General features: G+C 44.3%; 1 protein-coding gene and 1 long non-coding RNA gene across 2 annotated transcripts; one reads left to right on the plus strand and one right to left on the minus strand.

Moving 5' to 3' along the window:
* The first annotated feature begins 320 nt into the window (after window positions 1-320).
* Window positions 321-9228, plus strand: LOC118221287 (aspartate aminotransferase, cytoplasmic-like). The gene is made up of 9 exons (XM_035406227.1): window positions 321-518; window positions 2485-2666; window positions 3059-3182; window positions 3778-3890; window positions 4575-4679; window positions 5016-5166; window positions 5839-6004; window positions 6617-6759; window positions 7095-9228. Exons 1-9 carry the CDS (start codon window positions 410-412, stop codon window positions 7232-7234), a joined length of 1233 nt encoding a protein of 410 aa, XP_035262118.1. The 5' UTR covers window positions 321-409; the 3' UTR covers window positions 7235-9228.
* A 1407-nt stretch (window positions 9229-10635) lies between these two features.
* On the minus strand, window positions 10636-13357 carry LOC118219788. The gene is made up of 2 exons (XR_004763843.1): window positions 12012-13357; window positions 10636-11673 (listed from the first exon to the last, which is right to left on the minus strand). It is a non-coding gene; the product is annotated as an uncharacterized LOC118219788 (long non-coding RNA).
* Window positions 13358-13387: the final 30 nt, after the last annotated feature.

Genomic DNA, 13387 nt, shown 5'->3' on the forward strand with positions numbered 1-13387 from the left:
AAGCCACCAATCCTTTTCACGCACAGCGGAGACATGCGCAGTACAGACTTCCGGGTGCTTCACCGTTAAAATTAACTCTGGGCTTGCTTTTCGGTTATATTTACATAGAGTCAATGAATAGGTCGTAAAAAAATAGGTTCAGTCATGCAGACTCGCTGGTCAGTCACTAACGAAGCGTTTTGGTTTTATTGGCCACGCATATTTTGTTCACAGTTGCCCTTAGCTCACTCTTGACCTTTACAAATACGAAACATGATTGGCCCGTACTGAATGTTGTAGCGGTTCGTGAACCCTTATTGGTTGACGCGTACCAGCCCATTCGACATTGTACCAAGTTGAAGGTGAAAGGTATCCCAACCACCAGCCCGTTTGCTTTCTCGCTTGCTCTCCGGTCTTGAACGAGGGTGACATGTCTGTGTTCAGCGAAGTACCACAGGCCGCTCCAGTGGCTGTCTTTAAACTAACTGCAGATTTCCGAGAAGACAAAGATCCTCATAAGGTTAATCTTGGAGTCGGAGGTGAGAACTATGAAAATGTCTCAGTTTAGTCGGAAAGCTTATCGATTTTTTAATGGTTTCTGTACAAATCTGTGTTAGTTAATTTAACTATTTAATCATTAATTGATGAAACCCTTCTTCTGAGTGATGTTGTGCTTAAATTAGCTTGTTTGACGTTAGCTAGTTAGCTGTATTTAATTAAGTGAACCACTTTTGGTCCCGGTCAGATGTATGTATATTAACGTTATCATTAGTCGGTTTCCTCTTTGTCTGTATATTTTTCATTTTCTTCTGTAAATTCTGTAAATGCTTCCGCCGTTTTAATTAATTGCCTTGATATTTTATTCTTAACTCAAGTTCAAAGTTGCCATTTACATTTAGTGATCAATGTTAGCATTATCCATGACTTTTTTGGACCATAGCTGGTTAGTTATGACAGATTGCTAGGTGTATAGTAAGGCTGCACGTTAAGTTTAGAAGTTATGGGCGTGTGGGGTTAGGTTCACCTAAATTGCTACGGAGCATCGTCAGTTCTGAAGGATGTCTTGTTGAAGGGTGTTCTTGACACAATGTTCCATCATGACGATTAGATAAGTTAAAGAAATAATTCTTAGCTAATGCTTAGCTCCACGTGCACGCAAGTTCAATCATGTGTGCTATTTTGTTACCTTTTAATGTTCCGCTTTGCGAGGTCTTGCAGCATCAGTTCGACTCGCCTAAATTTCTAATTTACTCCTAAAGACAGGGCTGCAGCGCTGTACCGTTAGACGTGAAAGAACTGAGTCTGGACGGCCGCATATAATTTCAACGATAGGGCAAAGGAAGGCTAGTACGCTATTTAAAGTGAAGATCTGTTTAACTGTTCCAATGTGAGATGGTTCCATAGTGGGGTGGGGTTCTGCAAGAACCCGGGGTTCGGTAGGCCTCAGGTCTGTGTGCAGACGCCAGCCAGGGTGTGATATGAGAGTTAGGACAGGGTCTGATATGAGAGAAGGGCACTCTGATGTCCTTGGCGTGTCAGAAAATGTTTTAATGCGGGTAGAGCGTTGCTGCATTAACATAAGAGGAGGCACTAAAAAAGAAGAGAGAAACGCTGTAGACATGCAATTACCACACCTTCCTGTGCGTCCTTCAGTAGTCCTGCTTGCCAAATAAACACACAGTCCTTTTTTGTAAAAAAACAGATCAAATTGCAGCGTAATCCTGAGGGTATGACCTTTCTTGTGATCCAACATTGCTCCCGGGGCACAAACCATGCAAAGCTACTGTGAGCATTCTGCAGTGGTGTATGCAGTGTTAGCGATAACATTTAAGAAAGAACTGGAAAAAAAACGCCTTCTTTCCCCACCCCCTCGTGAGACCCCTGACCATACAGCAGCTATGGGAAAGACTGGCGTGAAGTAAACTGACACCAAGACATTTGCACCACCGTGGCTGTGGATATGCTAAGCTTCTTTTCAGAGAGCTGCATAGACCTTCACATAAAGGGCAGCTTTACCCAGAGTGGCCTTTCAGTACACATGACATGCATTACCCTTCACAGCGTTCTATTGCCTGTGACTCTGTTCCTGTGCCAGCTGCAAGTTTGTTTTCACGCAAGGCATTTTGCCTGGGCAAGAAAGGGTGGAGTGCAATCACGCTATGTAATGCCACATTGTAATGTTTCTGCTCTGAGTAGCAAGCCACAGTTGGTGATTGTGTTTCTGCTGGTACTGACTCAATTAAGCTGTGAGAAATAGTAGTGCATGCCACAAAACAGAAAAAAAAAAAAAAAAAAAAAAAAATCATTAACTTCATGTATAGGAGCTATCCTATACATGATTTTCATATAGTGGTGCATCGGAGGTTGGCAGTTCTCATTATGGAAATGATACTGGATCTTTATAGGTTCGTGTTTAAGTTCTTGGCTGTTGTTGCTGGTCCTGTGACCTCAAAAAGGGGTAACTGGCACACGTGGTGTCAACGTGACCCCGCCCATTATCTTCAGCGTACAGGACAGACGACTGCCAACCATGGGTTCTGCCGGTGGTGAAGAAAGTGGAGCGGATGATTGTGGAGGACCAGAGCCTCAACCATGAGTACCTGCCCATCCTGGGGCTGCCTGAGTTCCGCTCCAGCGCCTCCAAGATCGCCCTGGGAGATGACAGCCCCGCCATCCTGGAAAACAGGGTACGGTTTCACACCCTTTTTGGAGGTGGGGTGGGAGGAGGGGTTGGTTGGCTGTTCATTGAAATTCATTTTAATTAGGTCAGATGATCACCCCTGTGAAAATCGGGACTCTCGATCTGAGGGCAGATGTTCCTTTGCTGTCCAGATGTTTTACGCATATTCAGTCATGTTCGTCTCTCATCCTTTCTCGCTTTCAGTCCTGTCTGTTTATTTAAATGCAGCTTGTTTTATTGGTATTGGAGCGCCGGTGTGAATACACAATGTACAATGTCTCTTGGCCATGTAAGCTAAAGGTATCAAAGTTATTATTTAAATATGAAGTCCTCTGCTTATACATGTTACTGTCTGTCCCTCTGTTGTTGACAGTTTTGTTCCTCCCGTGTCCTCTACAGGTTGGAGCTGTGCAGGGTCTGGGAGGGACCGGCGCGCTGAAGATCGGAGCTGAGTTTCTGCGACGCTGGTACAACGGTCAGAACAACACGGCGACCCCGGTCTACGTCTCCTCGCCAACATGGGGTGAGCTTGGTTGTCATGGGAAATGCTTCGGTGCACCCATGAGAAGATACAGCTCTTCTGCTCTTCTAGAAATTCCAGCTCAAACTAGCTCAAGGTGTTCTGCCTGTGTGGTTGAAGGGGGATCCACTTCATGTGGTTGTGCTTGTTAAAACTATTTAAAACAATGAGGAATGACTTCAGTATAAAATAAAGGTGGTGTCTTGGCCACCATTTATATCCCACAAGCTGCAACTGGGCGGTGTGTTAACCTGGCCTGTATTTTGGGAGGAGAGGTCCAATTTGGGAATGATTCGGTAATTTTGTCATTTTCAGCAGTGAAGTCGACCTGTGACTACAGTGGAACGTTTCAGTGTTACTGGACAGTCTGCCTGCCATAAGCTTGATTGCCATTTGTTTGTAGTCCCTCAGAGAACGCCCATGGGAAAATTACCAAGGATGTTCGTTGGAAGGACCGCATCACATATTTTCTTCCCTTGTTCTGTTGCTGTCATTCGGTCAGTTGCCATCTGGTCGGTATTTTCGACCTCTGCAGCTGGACTCAGATATAAAATAAATGTAAAATGAACATTTCACCTAAATCCTGCTGTTCTTACAGAGAATCACAACGGCGTTTTCTCTGATGCCGGCTTCAAGGATATCCGGACATATAGGTACTGGGATGCTGAGAAACGTGGGCTGGCATTGGCTGGCTTGCTGGAAGACCTGCAGGTGAGAAAAGTGAAGTTAGCCAATGAGAAATTGAGTGAAAGAGTGACTGTGTGAGTGAGTACTTTAAGGAAATAAGAGAGAGATGGACAGGAAGAGAGAGGCCCTTCCAGGCATGCACATACTGTAACATGTTTTGCCTTCATTCATTTGGCTATTGTCCAGTATAACTTGTAGTAATAATAATAGCAGTGAGAATGGGTTCAATACTTGATGTCACTCTGGTACTGCAGCCATATTGTTGTCATTGACAACGATAAAGGGCTCTGAGGCTTCAGGGGAAAATGGAAATCGGATGCTGTTAAATGCCATCCTGTGCTAAGAGCATCACTGCACAATTCAAGCTATTTCCGCTTTCACGACCATTTTAGAATTACAAATGATCAGATTCTTCCCACAGATGAAATCATGAATTCTAAATGAATGGCAGCCAAATATCATGGGCAATGTGGCTTGAAATTAAACTGAACATTTTCTGCTCCCTGGAACCCTGGTAATTTTCTACTCCCTGGCTTTAATCTCTTCTTTCCATGGTGTGGTGTGAGTCAAAAATATTTCTCATGGTATATTCCACTGCAGAGACGCAACGTGTGGAGCATGTCTGTTAGTGCTCTGTCCTACGATGTCCTGGTTTGCGAGACTCTTTTTTTTGACCGCTTGCCTGTTCTTCTTTCCCTGTATTTATAGAATGCCCCGGAACGTTCCATCTTTGTGGTGCACGCCTGCGCTCACAACCCCACGGGCACCGACCCCAACCCGGATGAGTGGAAGAAGATCGCAGAGGTCATGAAGGTGAGGGTGGGGTCAGGGGTCAGCTACAAGCAGCCCAACGCTCGGGCAGACTTGTACACGCATGCACATTTACTGGATGCTGATGTTACAGCTGCTTTAACCATTTTGGGCCTAAGCAGATGGCTGAACCCTCTGAAATTAACTCATGTAAAGATTCAGTCAGCATTCCTGTACTTATTCTTTATGGTTTTATAAGGCATGGAATAGTGCTGTCCAGGTACTTTACTTACTCTCCACATTTTCTCCACTTGATTCCAAACTAGTTTTTCCTTTCGGTTGTCTGACTTTCTTCCACTCACACGTTCCATCTCTCTCTCTCTCTGTTTCTCCCTCCAGCGCAGGAACCATTTTGTCTTCTTTGACTCGGCGTACCAGGGCTTCGCCTCTGGGAGCCTGGAGAAGGACGCCTGGGCCGTCCGCTACTTTGTGTCCCAGGGATTTGAGCTCTTCTGTGCCCAGTCCTTCTCCAAGAACTTTGGTCTTTACAGTGAGTCACGTAAACTCAATACAGGCTGTGTGTTGGTGACGGGAGAAGACGCGTGCTGGACGGTTTGCGTTCCAGTCTGATGCCGGCAGAATCCAACTAGACCACCTTCAGATGAAATTCAAAATGAATTTGGCCAAATCCAAACCATATCCAACTTCTTGCGTTTAGACCACTCCCTTGCAACGTTTAGGATTTGTCGAAATCGGTTATGTGTTGCGAAAAGGTCGAGTGTAAACGGGCTCCGTCGATGGGACTCCATATTGTGTGACTCTGTTGGCCTAGGGGCTGAGAATCTGCTGTTCTGGGAAGGGTTCTGAAATATTATAAATATTATATAATTGTGTATTCGTTTGAAAGACATGGATGTGACACTTGTTTGCTTTGCAGAGGCACTATAAACGGGTATCAAAGAGGGAAATTGGACATGTAACATGCTCACACTTGTTTGCGGAGCTGACATCCTCATTCAAACCAGCACCCTCATTAAACTGGTTGTTCCACTGTAGGTATTAAGGTTAGGTTCCATGCCTGAGGGCACATTAGCTATAGCCACCCCAAGACTGGAATTCAGAACTAACCCCTAAATCACAGCGCTCTGCACACTCTTATTATGCTGTACATTTTCTACCAGTAATTTTACCGGGGTCCTAACACTGGGCGTTCTCTTTGCAGACGAGAGGGTGGGGAACCTCACCGTCGTCGCCAAGGACAACGAGAACCTGACCCGGGTCCTGTCCCAGATGGAGAAGATCGTCAGGACCACCTGGTCCAACCCCCCCTCGCAGGGAGCCCGTCTGGTGGCCATCACCCTGACCACCCCCGAGCTGTTTGCCGAATGGTACGGTCCGCTCCTGCTGGTTCCGCCTCATACCGCCATCTCGATAATCTTCATTGCTCTCTGCCTGTCTAATCCTGGTGACCAGGGGCCTCTCTCACAAAGCAGTGCTACTGAGTTAGCTGGATTACAGCACTGAGTAAAACCCGGAACAGGTTCTTTTTTACTTCAGTCCATGTATCATATTTGGGGGGGTTTCCAGGTTTTATTCAGTACGGTTATCCAGCTAACTCAGTAATCCTGCTTTGTGATACAGGCCCTAGGGTCACCAGTTAATCTTTCCATACTGGTTTTCCACTCAAACATATGTCCTGACGTTGTGTTCTGTTACAGACTTGAGCTGGGCTAGCCTAGCCTACATACTGTTGCTTATAGTGAAAGGGTATTCTGTAGTGTGGCTGTATTGCATTGGTGTTTTATGTCATATGTTTGTGTTGTGTTCTTGCAGGAGTTGGATTGAGTAGAGCTCAGTTGTTGTGTGGCGTATGGGTGGGCTTAGCTGTGGTGATGCATTGCGCTGTAGAGTAGAGCTGAACTTGCTGGGTGCTGGGTTTCATTGTGTTGCGTTCTGTGGGGCTAGATCTGTGCACTGAGGTACAGCCTGCTCTCTCACAGGCAGGGTAATGTGAAGACCATGGCGGACAGGGTGCTGCTGATGAGGGCGGAGCTGAAGGCCAAGCTGCAGGCGCTGGGCACCCCAGGCACCTGGGACCACATCACCCAACAGATCGGCATGTTCAGCTTCACCGGCCTCAACCGTACGTCCCCCCTCCACCATGCCGCAGTGCCGACAGAGCCACAGCTCACCCTCCCCTAACACTCCCTTTATGCTCCCCTTACGCTCCCTTAACACTCTCCTCACGCTCGCCTCACGGTCCCCTGAACATTGAGGTGGTTTCACAAAATGGTTTTCCTTTTATATTTGTTTATATTTGCAGAAAAATGGCAATTTCTTTCTTTTGTCTAGACTGTAAAAGCTGTACCATTGGCTTCATTGTGTGTTCATGCCCATAGTTTGCTTGGGGTCTACTTTCCTGATCCTGTGGCTTGTTCAAAAAATGTTGTGTTCTTCTATCTCTCTCTCTACTTGCAGCCAAACAGGTGGAGTACATGATCAAGCAGAAGCACGTCTACCTGATGGCCAGCGGCCGCATCAACATGTGCGGCCTGACGACGAAGAACATCGATTACGTCGCCCAGTCCATCCACGAGGCTGTCACCAAGGTCCAATAAGGGCCCGTCCACAGAAGCCCCGCCCACTGTCACTTCCCGCCCGTGCACTAGTGACGGGGGCCTGAGGCTTCACGAACCCCGTATCCTCCTATGTCTGACTCCTTTTTATGAAATGTAGTGTTTTGCCATGGAGGACACACAGTCACTCCACAGTAGTCTGTGTCTGACTGTATACAGTAACCCCACCCATTTTGGGGTTCGCGAAGCCTCACTCTCCCACCACAGCAGTACGTCCTGAACCCTGGGTGGGAGGAGCGACAGGCTGTCGATAGTCAATACTAGATATGTCACGTTTCGTGTCACCCATCTTGTCACCTATTTTATTAATTTCGGCTAATTTCTGTATTTTATTTTATTTTTTTGTAATGGCCTGTAGCTTTCAGTCCATGAAACAAGCACTTAGATCAGAGCTGTCAAACTCAAATGGAGGGCTGGAGGGCTGCAGTGTCTGCAGGTATTTGTAGTTCTTGTCAATTAAGCCAATTAAGGCTGTGAGAACAGGATGCATGGATTCTTTTGCCAGTCGACAATTAAAATGAATTGCTGGTACTGAAATGCACAGAAAACCAGCAGGCACTGTTCCATCCAAGACTGGAGTCTGACACCTGTGACTTGGATCATGACATTTCAATGGTCCACGTGGCCACCAGGCCTTTCTCAAAACAGCAAAATTCAGCTGTGTTTATTGTAGAGTGGCTTGGCCTTGTTGTCTTAAGAAAAGCTAGGAAACTACCTAACCCTCATAAAAACATTATTATTCAGTTTTACGTTTTAAACCGTTTTAAGCACAATGGTCCATGCAATGTGACTGTTTTGACAGGTTGACTCCCATATGCACTTTGCTGCTCGTGTCAGTGTAGGCTACATGGTACATGTTTAATCTGTTACAGTTACATCATCAAGCCTTATAAAGCCTAATTTAATTAACAGGAACTCTGTTGTGTGCCTGCAGGCTACACAATGGAGCATTGTGGGAAATTAATTTAAGTCTGTTCAGCGTGAAAGCATTGTGACACTTTCCTCTATTGAGCACATGAATGTACATGGTAAACTGAAGAGGTTGAACTGCATTTTCCAGACCCAATCCTGGTCAAAAATTCACATTATACTCTTCAGCTGAAGTAGTTTCACTGAGGAGGTTCTGATTTTTATCCAAGGTCTAGTGATTATTATTCATATTTATCGCTTTCAGATTTTTATAAACCTTATTTCCTTCTATTCTTTTTCTGCTATTCTTGGTATTCTCGATCACAACTTGTAATTCGGTCCCATCACCGCAACGTTGTCGTGTCAGTTTTGGCGTGCACAGGCAAGCATGTACAGCCCAGACATGCGTGCAGCCTGCTAAAGCTAGTTCTCACTCTGCAGTCTACATTCTGTGCTACGCTGCCATTGGTTCACAACAGAACCCTGCACCTGCTATGCAGATAGCGCAGGTGCAGTAGATGCAATGCACCTAGTCGCCAAAAGGGGTCATCATTGCGCAATGAAGCAGGGATTACGCTGCCGTCCATTCTTACGCGACGCTATGCCAGGTTAATGACCTTGAAGGACTCCCAGCCAGGCAGCACTGGTCATACTGATTCACCAGTAAGTGGCATGGCACCTAATTGTACCACAGACTAATGCTTTACCCAGATGAGCCAGCTAGGGGCTCATATCATGTCTGAAATAAGGCTACATTCAGGCTACATTCTCCAATTGATATCTTGAGGATATCAGAAACGTGCAATATAAAAATAGAAATATATTGATATATACAGTACATATATAGACATATATAGACATGTGGATCCCCAGCTCCTTACCTTCAGCCCTAGCCCACCCTTTTAAAAATGGAAGGTATGTTGCAGTTTTGTTGGAACATTGTATGATGTATGATTACAGCCGATGGAACAGTTCTCAGCTCAGTACAATCAAATGAGATTCAGTGTTTCAATAGTATATGACTGAAAGCACAGTTACTTAAAAATAAAATGTTATTATATCCTGTCTAATTTTTGTTTTGTTTTCCACGCTGACTTCTATGTCCGGTACAGAGCACTGTGATGTCAGGATCATGAATAATTTTTTAAGGTGGGGGGGGGGGGGGGGGGGCTGCACAAAGGACTGAAAACAAGTGTGAATATTTATGACATGTTTGGGGAAATTAATATATAATTTTAGAAAACTGTTATAAAACAGGATGCCTTCCACAACACTTTGCAATAGATTCTAAACAATTCAATTTATCTGGAAAAAAATTGGAAAGAACAATCCAGAATTGTTGTGGGATGTTCTAAAATTAATCACAAAGTCTTGGCATCTACTGGATTACTATATTATAATCTAATAACACCATCTTTTATTGATTTTGATGCTGATGGTATATGAGTATATGAGAGTATATGAATTGTATTTAAATGGTTGAACTCAGATATGTAAAAAACATGCACAAAAATCAGTTTTGAAAGGTTCTTTTTACTGAGGAAGTTCATAATACATATTGTAAAATTGTTAAGATTCCTTTTTTTATTAAATATCCCAAAAATCTATTTAAACATCTCATAAAATCATAAGCTCTCTGATATTTCTCTCTCTCATAAAAACGGATATATTTGGGTATTCTTTAAAACCTCTAAGGATATAAAATCTAGTAATCTAATTCTTGCCAAACCTCATGACTGACTGCCTACTCATAGTGGTGAGTGCTTCATATGAACCACTAATCCCCCCCCCCCCCCCCCCACCCCCGCTCCCTCCTGCACACACACACACACACACACGCACATTCAGTTTGGTGCAACCAATCAGAGGCATTTGTGATAGTTTACCCCCTGAAGGGTGGGAGTTTTTTTGAGAGGGGAGGAGCCGATTATGAGAAGTGAAGGGAGAAGTTATTCTCTTGTTATTGAGCTTGTTATTCTTGTGTGTATATGTGTGTGTGTGTGTGTGTGTGTGTGCGTGTGCGTGTGCAATAGCGGGGGATGCGCTGTGTGTCAGATTGTGAAAGCTGCAAGCCCCCCCCCCCCTACCCCCACAGCTGCAGTAGTAACACTGTCACACAGGATGGCTTGGCATTCACTCTCACCATGTGCTCTCAGTGAAGAGGTTTGGCAGTTAGTATTGCACAATAGAAAATAGCTTTATGTGTCCTGCGTGCCACAGCTGATCTGACAGATTCTTCGCTGCAGTGAAAGAGTATAACACAAGAAAACAAGTCCCCATGTCGCACCCCCTCCTGCTCGAACTCATGCTGACTAACAGTATGTACTGTTTAGTAATTAAGTTTAATTTAGTAATTCCAAACTGTGCAGGCATTCTTAAAGAACACAGCACCTTCTAAATTTTACATAGCAAAATGCCTTCCTATGACGAACATTTTCTTATTTAAAGAAAAAAATATATCTGGATATTTTTTGAGAGAACCCTGAATACATAACAGTTTCTGTATTTTAGAAGGGCATATCTGTCAGGACAACATTGGAACTCAGGTCACGTCTTCACATGCTAAGGGATGGGAGTTGTTTTAACCTATTTCCCTCCTTTGCCTCTTGCCTGTGTACCCCACAGTACCCCCTCCCCCTCCAACCCCCACTTCCCCAAAGTTGAGTGGCCTGATTTGCCCTAGTCACAAAGAGTTCCTACATCATGCTTATCTGTACTCAAAGCATGCAGAAAACGGAGGCCCAGTTCAATTGGCTTGGCATTCCCGTACCTCGACAGCAAAACAGCACCCCCTCCTTCAGCACAATCTCTTAATGCCCAAAGAGGGTAACAAACACCCCAACCCCCAAATCGAAAACAAAAAACAGCTTTAGAACTTAGGGCTGAAAACTTGAGAACCATGGCTAAATAAAACAATGAACAAGAGACACAAAATAGCAATTATCAGCAAACCTTGATGTTTTGCAGAACGTCTGATTATATCTGTAGTAGGTCATCATGTAGAACAAAATTATTATTGTTCAAATCTTTGGTTCCATTTCCTGCTGTGGCTAATAGTGAACAACGTATAAGGTGCACCTTATGTCTTAAGGGACCTTTGTGAACGAGGGTGGATATGTTCAGGAGAATATATAAAACCACAACCCCCCCAACCCGCAATGTCCAGTCTCACATACCAAAATGTGTCATCCTCCCTGATGGCTTCTTGGCAGAGGTCAGCTGATTTGTTTATGTCTCACAATGATGATGTAGGCTAATGCTGAGCACTGCCACCTTTTTCTCTGAGAGTCTAAAGAACTGCCTCATTGCTGAAGAGAGGTCAAAGTTCAAGGTTCTCTTGAATTAGCGAGTGGTAGGTGAGGGTGGACCAAGAAGACGGAGTAGGGTGGAAGTGTAGCTGCACTGTGATAAGGGTGTGGATGAGGGCATTGCCAGTCTAGATCACCCTACTGTGAGGTCATCATTCAGGGAAGATGGCCCTCCAATCAGAGTGAAACTGCTTTTCCTCTCACCTATGTGAGAAAAGTGGATCCAGTTATTTGGTTAATAAATCGGTAATCAATCCATATCAATCTCGGTCTGCATCATCATACGTCTTAAATTGCCAGAGAGCTCCTGAGATATTTTTACTTTTATTCAGTTTTGGCACATACATGTTATTTGTGCCTCATTACATTTTGACTGCTTTCTGTTAAGTCTGAGAACAGAACTGGCTGTAAGAAATTTTGAATTCCATTCAAGCTTATGGCTTTTTGTTCAGATATAGGCTATGACATACATTATATTACTGTCAAGGAAAAATATATATCTGCTGTAATGCTAATGAAAAATTGAGACAACATGATTTTACCTGCCGTAAGTGATGAATTTGAGATGAACAGAAAAGTGTGGAACAAGGTCTTTTCTTGGCCTCTGGTTTGATAGGCTCAGAGGTTCTGTGTGCTCTCCAGGTCGTCCTGTCTCTTCCAAAGACCACCTGGGGAGGACCTTGAAACCATTTTGAATTAAGTGTATCGCCATTAACATCTGGTCACATGATGCCAGTTGCCTCTGGTTGACTGTTGACTGTCGTATGTTTGAGTGGCTGTGGTTTAATACCACCAGGTATGGTGTCAGCATTGGTGACTGCAAACAAGCATTGCTCCCAGCATAGGGAAATCTCCTTCTCATCTACTGGAGAGCAGCAGTGTGATACTCAAACTTCCCAGAATCCTCACGTGGCGTGCAAAAGTTAAACCCTTGATCATGTTACTGGATTTGTTGTTATTAATTAGCACAGGTAATGAAAATAAAGCCCAAGCTGGCATTATTTTGTTATCAGAAAAGACCAGACTCGTACGACAGCACTGCTCCAGCAGCAATATTGCTGACCCCTTATATATGTAAAATAGCTGCCTGTTAACAGCCCCCCCCCCCCCCCCCCCCCCACCAGTCCCACAGTTCTGTCCCACTTCCTTCAGCACTCGCAGCTGCAGAGATCTGCTGCTAATCTACATTCAAGCCGCTTCGCCCCGAGCCCAGCTCAGCGCGCATGGCTCCCGAAATTTCCATTTTTGGGACTTTGTTCTCCTGTCCCTCAGGGCTGGTCTCTTAGTCAGAATCGCCAATGAAGTTCCCAGTGGACACAGTTCTCACCCTGTGTCCGGTCACCACAGCTATGACAACCATTTATGTTCTCCAGCACTAGCTACATGTTAACACTGTTGCACTTACATATGTTACATGACAAAAAAACAAAAAACAAAAAAAAAAACGTTTCCTTGAATTACAGGATTGATTCAATATTTTCTCGGGCGATTAGATGTATTCAGGCATGCACCTGCACATCCACCTAAGTCCTCCCACCCTAAACCTTCTAAATTCATCACTAACATTTCCAAACTAACTAAAAATACCTATGTGGTAAATGCAGCAAATGAAAATTGTTTCTGTCTGTGACTGTCAGTTGTGTGGCACAGACAAACCCATATATATACAGACAGATGACAAATCAAAGGCAAAACCAACATAAAGTGTTTGGATGTAAGGTGTTGAACCAATAATGAATTTAAGTCACTTAAGTCTTAAGTCGTAAGTCACTTACATCTTTTCCTCTTTCCATCTTGATCCATAATTTAGATCAACTGGGCCTGCTCAGCATTTTTATACATGCCACAGAGCATGATAGGATGTTAATTGCTTGTATCATGCAGTACACCTGTATGGAAAAATCTGCATTTGTTGTTT

Source organism: Anguilla anguilla, chromosome 2 (genome assembly GCF_013347855.1).
Source record: "Anguilla anguilla isolate fAngAng1 chromosome 2, fAngAng1.pri, whole genome shotgun sequence".
NCBI lineage: Eukaryota > Metazoa > Chordata > Actinopteri > Anguilliformes > Anguillidae > Anguilla > Anguilla anguilla.

Excerpts from the sequence above, each read along its gene's own strand:
- LOC118221287 (XM_035406227.1), top strand. The coding sequence starts at position 410 with ATGTCTGTGTTCAGCGAAGTACCACAGGCCGCTCCAGTGGCTGTCTTT. Across the intron at positions 519-2,484 it reads GGTTAATCTTGGAGTCGGAG|CGTACAGGACAGACGACTGC; the intron begins GTGAGAACTATG and ends CATTATCTTCAG. Across the intron at positions 6,760-7,094 it reads CAGCTTCACCGGCCTCAACC|CCAAACAGGTGGAGTACATG; the intron begins GTACGTCCCCCC and ends CTCTACTTGCAG.